This window comes from Muscardinus avellanarius (assembly GCF_963383645.1).
Source record: "Muscardinus avellanarius genome assembly, chromosome: 22".
NCBI lineage: Eukaryota > Metazoa > Chordata > Mammalia > Rodentia > Gliridae > Muscardinus > Muscardinus avellanarius.
In genome coordinates this window covers 6,437,682-6,447,552 of record NC_137808.1, presented here as the reverse complement: position 1 = coordinate 6,447,552, position 9,871 = coordinate 6,437,682, and the positions used below count along the sequence as shown (strand labels likewise).

The window sequence follows — 9,871 nt, the reverse complement described above, 5'->3', positions numbered from 1 at the left end:
GCTAGACCTCCAGCCCTATTTTATTTATAGTGTGTGTGTGTGTGTGTGTGTGTGTGTGTGTGTGTGTGTGTGATACTGGGGGTGGAACCCAGGGGCTTTCTACTTCTGGGCTATACTCCCAGAACCTATTTTATGTTTTATTTGGAAACAGGGTCTCACTAAGTTGCTTAGAGCCTCACTCAGTAGCTGAGGCTGGCTTCAAACCTGTGCGATCCTCCTGTCTCCACCTCCTAAGCGCTGGGATTACAAGTGTGTGCCACCACACCCAGCCCCAACCTATTCTTTTTTTTTCTTTTTCTTTTTTTGCCGCACTGGGGGTGGAACCCAGGGGCATTCTACCTTCAAACTACAACCCCAGCCCTATTTTTTATTTTTTATTTAGAAACAGGGTCTCACTGAGTTCCAAAGGGCCTCACTAAGTAGCTGAGGCTGTCCGCGAACCGCAATCCTCCTGTCCCAGCCTCTCAAGAATTAGGATTTACAAATGTATTCTTTTATTTGTTCCTTCCTTCTTCTTCTTCTTCTTCTTCTTCTTCTTCTTCTTCTTCTTCTTCTTCTTCTTCTTCTTTTAAATTTATTTTTATTTTTTTGGTGGTACTGGGGATGGAACCTTTCTACCTCTGGCCTACACTCCCAGACCTATTTTTATAATTTTTTATTTGGAAACAGGGTCTCTTAAGCCAGCAAGGCTGGCTTCGAAACTGTGTGATCCTCCTGTCTCTGCCTCCCAAGCGCGGAGATTACAAGCGTGCGCCACCACACCTGCCTGCCTGCTTTCTCTTTCTTCTTCCTTCCTTCCTTCCTTCCTTCCTTCCTTCCTTCCTTCCTCCCTCCCTCCCTCCCTCCCTCCCTCCCTCCTTCCTTCCTTTCTTTCTTTCTTTCTTTCTTTCTTTCTTTCTTTCTTTCTTCTTTCTTTTCTTTCTTTCTTTTTTGTGGTACTGAGGATGGAAACCAAGGGCATTCTACCTCCGAGCTCCACTCCCAGCCCTATTTTTTAAATTCTTTATCTTGAAACAGGGTCTCACTGAGTTGCAAAGGCCGTCACTAAGTAGCTGAGGCTGTCTGTGAACCGCCATCTCCTGTCTCAGCCTCCCGAATGCTGGGATTACAAGTGTGAGCCACCATGCCGGGCCCTCGCCTATCCTTGAAGGCGCCTCCTGGCTCATCCTGTGCAGAGTCTCTGACCTTCTGAGAACAGAGGCCGCGTCCAGCGGGCTCAGGCTCTTCCCACGCCAGTCAGGGGCCTGGCGAAGCCCAGGAGTTCAGTAACGATCTGTTGCGGTGAATTGGAATTCGCTTCTTCATGGATTTATTAAACATTTATAAGCAGGCCCACAGGGACACAGAGATTCAGAAGGAAAAGGCCCAGCCCAAAGGAGCTTCTGGGCCGTGGAGGACGCAGATGGGGGAGGAGGCCGACTCCAGGTCAGGGAGGGGGTGGATGTTAGGCCTGGGGAGGCAGCCAAAGTAGAGGCTGGGGGGCCACGGGGTGGGTCTGACGAGCCTGGCTTTATCCAGAGGACACTGGGCGAAGGTTCAGGCTTGTGGCACCAGAAAAGCCATTCAAATGTCCTCCAGACCAGGCCTGGTGGTGCACGCCTGTCATCCCACTACTTGGGAGACTGAGGCAGGAGGATCGTAGGTTCGAGACCAGCCTCTCAGCTACTTAGAGAGATCTTGTCTCAAAAATAAAAACAAGCCAGGCGTGGTGGCATATGCTTGTTATCCCGGTCCTTGGGAGGCTGGGACAGAAGGATCATGGATTCCTGGCCAGCCTCAGGTACTTAGTGAGGACCTCCGCAACTTAGTGGGACACTGTTTCAAAATAAAGAATAATAGCCAGGCGTGGTGGTGCACACTTGTAATCCCAGCATTTGGGAAGCTGAGACAGGAGGATCACAGTTCATGGACAGCTTCAGCTACATAGTGAGGCCCTCTGCAACTCAGTGAGAGCCTGTTTCAAACTAAAAAGACTAAAAAATAGAGTTAGGGGTGTAGCTCGGAAGTACAATGCCCCTGGGTTCCATCCTTGGTACTGCAAAAAAAAAAAATAATAATAATAAATAAAAAATCGGGTTGGGGGTTAAGGTTAAGTGCAGAGGTAGAATGCCCCTAAGTTTAATTTTCAGTACTGCAAAAATAAATAAATAAATAAATAAATAAATAAATAGGGCTGGGGTATACCTTGGAGGTAAGATGCCTCTGGGGTCAATCCCCAGTACTCCCCAAAATGTCCTGGGCATCCCGTCTCCCAGTGCATGAGAAACCTGGTGATTCACATAAGGGGTGCCTCGTGTGTCACACTGAGGATGAGAAAGGCCAGGTCTTTGCTGCAAAAACCCAGAATTTCTATGGAGTGAGGGTGGGGGTTACACACAATTCATCAGGCAAATAACAAGAGAGAAAGATCGGAGCCGTGACTCCCAACCGGTGTATCAATATAAACGGGAGTGGCCCAGGAAGACCCTTCTGCTGACTGATAGGAGGAACCGGCCGCACCGGCCTGTGGGGCTTCTACTAGAGAAACAGCACCTGCAAAGACCCTGCGGCTGGGGGGAGGTCGCTGGGGAAGTACCCCCATCTCTGAGACGCAGGGTCCCTAATCTTTCCCTTGCTCTGTCTCTCTTCCTAGAGGGGATTTCTAGATCTGTGTCCTCAGAAAAGTGTCCCCTTCCTTCCAGCCTGCCTGGGCTCCAGGCCCTGCCTGACCCCGGTGGTGTTGGGGTGGAACAGGGCTGGACACAGGGAGGGCAGGAAAGAAGCCCAGAAGGTGGCAGGCAGTGGGATGTGGCCTCTGGCCTTGTAAGGCGCTTGGCTGGGTGATTAGGCCCGGGTTAATGAGGTCAAGGTGGAGGGTTTGGTTTTAACATGAACTCTGGGAACCAGACGGGGAGAGCGTGGGCTCCCTGGGTCAGGACTGGGGTGTGCCCGGCCCCACCCTGTACAGGCTGACCCCTTATCACCTAGTGTTTTAGACCACAGGCCTGGAAGCTTCTGGATGCACCTGTTCAGGACACCTTAAGCCCATCTCTGAGGATGGGATGTGAAACCTCCAGGGGTGGGCCTGGGCCCGCTCAGCGTGGTGGCTGGCGCACAGTAGGAGCTTTGGGAATCGTTCTCCCAGCCCTGGAAAGAGTGGGGGCTTCTATTCTGGTCACTAATGGAGACGCAGGACCCTGCGCATAGTAGGTAGTCAGTATTTGTGATCCTAATGAGTGAAGGGGTGGGTCTAGGGCGGGAAGCCCCGGCCCTCAGTCCCGAGCTCGCCCTGGAGAGAGTTTAATCTCCACTTCCCAGGGAATTAAAGGCCATCACCAAGGTGACGGGTGCTCTGGAGTCTGTAAAATATGACATTAAAAAAATAAGAAAGAAAAGAAAAAAACCCGAACCAACAGAAAGCGCTCTTCCTTCAGCAAGGCCGGATCCGAGCGAGCTGAAAGGGTCCCCAGCGGAGCCCTCTGCTCTGACTTTCCTTGCTGTAGCCATTTTGGGGGTGGAGAGGGACGGAGGAGGCCCAGGCTTCGTGGGGCCTCTACTGTCCTCCTGGCTGGGCTTCCCTCCGGAAACATCTGTCAGTCCTTCACACCAGGGGACTGAAATCTCACTGGCCTGGGGTGCCCAGCGGAGGGGCGGGCTCGAGCCTGCGTCTCTGAGTCCCTGAGGGCCTCTGGGAGGTCCTGCTTCCCGCCTCAGTTTCCCTGGGCTGGGAGATCTCGGGGGACCACACCCCTCTTCAGGGTACAGCTGCCTACTCTCACCCCTTCATGGCCCCCCAGCCCGGAGCAGCCAGCTCCCTCCCTCGTGAGCCTTGGTTGCTTTCTCTATAAAATGGGAGCGATCCTTCTGCACCTACCCGGCTCGCTGAGCCCAGGGCCGGTCTCTCTTGTCTTTCACTGATTCCCTCCTCAGGTCTTGGGGGTCCTTGGAGAGCACACCTGAACCCCATGCCACCCCTCTCTGCCCATTTTCCTTCTTCCTTCCTTCCTTCCTCCCTTCCTTCCTTCCTCCCTTCCTTTCCTCTTCCTCCTCCTTCCTTTCTTCTTCTTTCTTTCTTTCTTCCTCTCTCTCTCTCTCTTTTGTTATGGTCCTGGGGATAGAACCCAGGGGCATTCTACCTCTGAGCTACACCCCCAGCCCTATTTTTATTCTTTCTTTCTTTTTGGTGGTACTGGGAGTGGAACCCAGGGGCTTTCTACCTCCGGGCTACATTCCCAGACCTATTTTATATTTTATTTGGAAACAGGGTCTCACTAAGTTGCTAAGAGCCTCACTAAGTAGCTGAGGCTGGCTTCGAACCTACGTGATCCTCCTGTCTCAGCCTCCTAAACGCGGGGATTACAAGCGTGCGCCACCACGCCCGGCTCTATTTTTATTATTTATTTTGAAACAGGGTCTCACTGAGTTGCAGAGGGCCTCACTAAGTAGCTGAGGCTGTCCGTGAACTGTGATCCTCCTGTCTCAGCTTCCCGAATGCTGGGATTACAAGCATGCGCCACCACGCCTGGCTTGCCCTATTTTATTTTGATTAATTAATTAATTTATTTTTGTGTGTGGTACTGAGGGTGGAACCCAGGGGCATTCTACCTCCAAGCTACCCTCTCAGCCCTATTTTTTATTCTTTATTTTGAAACAGGGTCTCACTAAGTTGCAGAGGCCTAAGTAGCTAAGGCTGTCCTCAGCCTCCCAAGTACTGGGATTACAAGCGTGCGCCACCATGCCCAGTCTATTTTATTTTTATTTGTTAACAAGGTCTCACTAAGTTGCAGAAGGCTTCGCTCAGTTGCTGAGGCTGGCCACGAACTTGCAATCCTTCTGTCTCAGCCTCCCAAGTACTGGGATTCCAGATGTGTGCCTCCATGCCTAGTTACTGCACCTAGCTTGCTTGCTTTCTTCTTTCTTTCTTCCTTTTATTGTTTTTGGTGGTACTGGGGTTTCTGTAAGCCCTTCTACCTCCGAGCTACACTCCCAGACCTATTTTTATATTTTTATTTGAAAACAGGGTCTCTTAAGCCAGCAAGGCTGGCTTCTAACCAGCATGATCCTCCTGTCTCCGCCTCCCAAGTGCGGGGATTACAAGCGTGCGCCACCACGCCCGGCTCTTTCTTTCCTTTCTTTTTTCTTTTTCTTTTTCTTTTTTTCTTTTCTCTCTCTCCCTTTCTCTCTCTCTCTCTCTCTCTCTCTCTCTCTCTCGTACTGGGGATTGAATTTAGAGGCATTCTACCCACAAGCTACGCCCCCAGCTTGATTTTATTTATTTGGAAACAGGATCTCACTAGGTTGCTGAGAGCCTTGCTATGTTGCCGAGGCTGGCCTTGAACCTGTGATCCTCCTGTGTCAGACTCCCAAGCATTGGGATTACAGGTGTGCGCCACCACGCCCGGCTTCTATTTTCTAATGGATACTTATCGCCAACAGGTCATCCGTCCCCTCACTGACCTGCCGCTCTTGTCTCTAGAACACAGGGCCAGCGGGTCCCGCTCACTGCTGCTTGTGAGTTCACAACCCGCAACAGTAGGTGCTCAGTTAATACTGGGTCCTCCTGACCCGGGCAGAGAGCATCTCATTCCCTCTGGCCACTAAAGAACCTGGGGCTCGGAGGGCTAAGATTCCTCAGCAGAGCTGGAGTCAGCCCCGCAGCCCGAGTTCTATTCCTCTGTGGTCAGGCAGCCCTCGGTGGCCCCATGAGCAGGCCCAAGCCAAGCCAGAGTGCAGGTGGTTTTCTGAGCCGGACTGGGGGAAGCTGCCAGGGGCGGGGCCCTGGGTTGGTGTCTCTGGAGATGCCACAGGCACCCAGGGCCCCTCTGGGAGCTGGGTGAAGAGCCCTGCCTCTGTTAGGAGGATTAGCGACTTAGCTACCAGCGCAATGATAGTTCTTAAACCTCCTCAGGAGAGGTCTGCTGGGTCAGCACCTCCTTCTCCCCCTCCCATGGGTCGCCAAGGCCACTGGGAGACCTCAGACTGAGCTGAAATGTCAAGGGAAGAGGAGACAAGACAGACCCACCCTCATTTGCCAAACACCCTCCATGTGGGCCCCGGCTCGCAGGGTGCCAAGTACGCTGATCTGAATCCTGCCTTCCAGGAGTCTCCTAGTCCCTGGGGGGAAGCTATTAACCAGGACAGATGGGAATTCACTCTTGGAAGGGCCCTGGGGCTCCCAAGTGGCTGGTCCTGCAGAAGAGGCCGGGGGGGGGGCAGGCAGGGCCCACCCAGGTGTGGGGGCAGGCAGCCCGCAGTCTAGGTGCTGGCCAGCTAGCACTGGGGAGCCACTGCGGTCCCAGGCAGGGAGGAGCAAGGTCAGGTGGGAAGACGCTTCAGAGCCCGGGTGGAGGAATGCTGGGTAAATCCTGCCTGGTGGTGCAGAGCCTTCGTGTGGAAGCTCCAGCCTGCTTGGCGCCTGGCTTAAGCTGGGGAAGAGATGGGAAACCGGGGTGTGGGGACACACAGTGGGCTGAGGCTCCCTGGAGTCTGGTCCAATCCTCTTCCTCACTTCCTCCTTCCAAGATGTGGACCATGTGGCCACCCGAGAGCAGGGTGTTGGAGGCATGACCCGAGCTGTGCAGCCTGCGGCCGCTGCGCCCCTCTGGGCCCCGGCGGCCTCTTGGTTAAACGAGCATCTCCCGATTCCGGTCCCGTCTCCCTCTGTGTCATCATGGTCGTCCGTAAGCCCTGGAGGGGTTCTCAGGGTCTGAGCTGGAGGAGGGTCTTGGGGGGTGAGCCTGGGCGTACCCAAGACCCGGGGCGGATGGAGACTAGAGCGAACCCGGTGCTCACGTGCAAAGGATGCGCCATGGCTCCATACACGCGTTTGTAGAACAAAAGGAAAGCGTCACGGAGTCCTCGACTTACCATCTGTATAAGGGGCAGCCTGGGAGGTGGTGAGGATCAGAGACAGCCATAGCTCACGGGAGGGAGCATGGGCCTCCGGAGCCCAGCCTCCCCCGGCAGAGCGCTCCCTCACGACCCCCTCCCCCGCCTGGCTCTGCCCAGGGACCATCTGATCTGTCGCTGTGATTGACGCCTGTTGGGTAGCTGGAACTGTTCCCCCCACCACCGCCATATGCAAATGATTTCAGTTCAAGTAACGTGCTAATGGAAATCCTAACACATTAATAAATGTTTAGCGAGAGAGAGAGCATGCATGCGCGTAAGTAATTAGACACTCGACGGAGGAGTTCTGTTGGCACAACTGTCTGGCTCCCTTTCTTTATTTCCTCCATCATCTCCAGAGAGAGAGGCGGAGCGGGCTGGCCTGGCGGGGGTGGGGAGCCTGGGGCCAGGCTCTGGCACTGGGGGGCCTCTGCAGGCCCCCACTCCAGCCTGCTCTTCACCCCTCCAGAGGGCGAAATGGTCTCTAGAAGGTGTCAAGATGTGGCTGTGAGGGGCGTCTTCTTCCACAGGGCTCCGGAGGCCCCACCCCCTCTGCCCACACTCAGCTGCTCTGCTCCTGGGCCTGGGGGGGGCAGTGACGCCCTTCCCCCAGGGCTCCCTGGGGCCAGCTCCTCTGCTCCCCATGGAGACTGTGGCCCTTCTGCGAGGTTCTGCAAGGACAGAGGCAGCACACGGTGCGGCAGGTGCGGCTGGGACTCTCAAGTGGAACGCACCTGCTTCGGGGCCTGGAAGCTCCGTGGGCCTGGGGTGGGGTGCAGCCGCGGCTCTGGGGGCTCTGGCTGGGGGAAGCCTTGACTGTAGCCTCTCTGCCATCTTCCTTGGAGCCAGGTATTTTCTTGTCAAGACAGATCCCCATTAAACCAAAATAAATAAACAGAAAAATACCCACTCCTTACCCCTGCCCACATTGCCACTTGGATTAGATTAAATTTGAAGAGCACGCAAACACAATGTTCCTTTCGGATCAAATTAGAAACAGGTGCACTTTTGCATAAGGAAATTAAGTTGCAGACAATATGAAGATTTGCTAAAATGCAGACACTGATGAAAATAAGTAGCCCTTTTATTTGTCATTATTGAGGCAATCTGTTGGCAAAGTGTACACGTTAGCGGTCTGACAGATCTGTGGACTCCAGCAGGCTGCCACCAACAACTCGAGCCGCTCTCAAAGTAACAGATATTTTTTTCTTAGAAAATATATGTACATTCTCTTCCCATCTCCTGGTGCTATTTACAAAGCACGAAATGCCATAAATAGGGATTCCTTGGTTCCACAGGCCCCTCCCTGAAGTGCAAACTTCATCTGGGCAGACAGGCGCTGGCAGCTTAACCCTTCCTTCCCTTGGCGGTCAGGCGCGGTCGTCCAGGCGCCTCCGGCAGTAGGGGCAGCAGCCGTGCTGAAGCACCAACAGCTCGTAGTCCTCCGAGTGGAACATCTGGGGGGAGAGGCCGTGAGCAAGCGCCCAGCCCCGGGACGGGCTGGCAGTCAAGGTCGGAGCTGGCTCCTGAGAGCCCAAGACCAGCCAGCCCGCCTTTGAGGCCAGAGGCAGGGTCAGCGGGGATGGGCCAGGAGAGGGGGGACCGCCCCAGGGGAAGGGGAGAGCAGAGGCAGCGCACCTGGAAGCAGGAGGGGCACATGGTGATGGGGGCGTCGGGCAGCAGTGAGCGGAAGTACTGCCACTGCAGGGGCGGGGGCCAGCGCTTGATGAGGACGTCCCGGCGGCTCATGGCGCGCAGCACCAAGCGGTTCACCACCACGGGCACGAACTCCGAGCCACCCTGCTGCGGGGGCCGGGACACGGCCCTCAGCCACGCGCAGGGGTCCTGGCCAGACCCTGGACCCCAACCCCGGGCCCTGAGGGCGGCAGGTCCTCCCTCCCAGCAGACATGCATGCCTGGGTCTGCCTCCCTCTGGCTGCTGCTCCAGCAGCTGTGGACAACCCTCCTAGGCCACGTCCACTACCTCAGGGCCCCTGAGTCTCAGGGAAGGACGTGGGCTGCCCTCCCAGCGGGCATCGCAGCGTGGGCTGTCGGCACTCAGGAGGCCCCTACCTCAAAGCTCAGCTTGGCCGTGAAGGGGTCTTCATCCCCCACCGAGTCCAAGGTCTCGTCCAGCCTCAGCGTCTGGGAGCCTGGAGCAGCTGGTCAAGGAGAAAGACAAGGCCGAGCAGGACACAGGCGCCACCTGCGCCATGTTAGAAGTGGAGGCCTGTCCAGGCCCAGGCTCCACGCCCTGATGAGGGACCGGGGACGCCAGCCCTGGCCAAGGGGTGGGACTGGGCCCAGGGCACAGGCAGGGAGGGCGGCAGAGGTATGCTCAGCTGTCCTCACCTGCCTGCCCAGCAGACAGCGCTGTGCGGCCGCTGCAAACACTGTGGGGCTGGGGCCTGGGGACCAGCGCACGGGGGAGTGGACATGACGGCCCAGCTGGAAAAGGGACAGCAAGCCCGGCAGCCCTGGAGGAACACACGGCAGGTGCGGAAAGAGGCCTCCTGCAGACCAGCCTGCAGGCACCCGCAGCCTCCTGTCTGCCAAGGCTGAGGGGCAGAGCTGAGGCCGAGGCTGGCGAGGCAGCGGGGCATGTGAGGAAGCCCTGGGAACAGAGGCTGCTGGAGCCAAGTCAGGAGTAGATGTGGTATCACCCAGCCTGGGCATCTGACGACCGCTGTGCCAGCCACAGGCTTCGCCTCCTTCTGGGTCTCCCTGCTGCCTCCACCCCTCAAAGCCTGGCGAGCAGACCAGCTGTATTGCCTGGGGTCTTGCTAGAAACAGACTGCTGCTGCCCCTGCCCTGGGGACTGGGCTTGTTATCAGAGATAACAAGGCTCCAGGCAATGCCTGTGTTGTCTGTGTGTTCCACCCAAAGCCAGAGCGCAGGGCTGGGCCTGGACTCACACTTGCCCCGGAGGGATAATTGAGGACAGCCGAGGGCCGTCGGCTGGCTGCTCCTGGGGTGTGGGCTCCTGCGGTGGCCTGGCCGTTCC

At 56.0% G+C, this 9,871-nt stretch overlaps 1 protein-coding gene across 1 annotated transcript in view; it reads right to left on the bottom strand.

Annotated features, from left to right (window-relative positions):
- Positions 1-8,237: 8,237 nt before the first annotated feature.
- Positions 8,238-9,871, bottom strand: part of IFT122 (intraflagellar transport 122) — a gene marked incomplete at both ends in the record, with an annotated part of 79,502 nt that continues 77,868 nt past the window's right edge. Inside the window, 3 exons of the mRNA XM_080718168.1 lie at positions 8,238-8,324; positions 8,506-8,670; positions 8,941-9,029. Coding sequence (XP_080574294.1) covers positions 8,238-8,324; positions 8,506-8,670; positions 8,941-9,029 — 341 coding nt within the window. The remainder of the gene's footprint in view (positions 8,325-8,505; positions 8,671-8,940; positions 9,030-9,871) is intronic.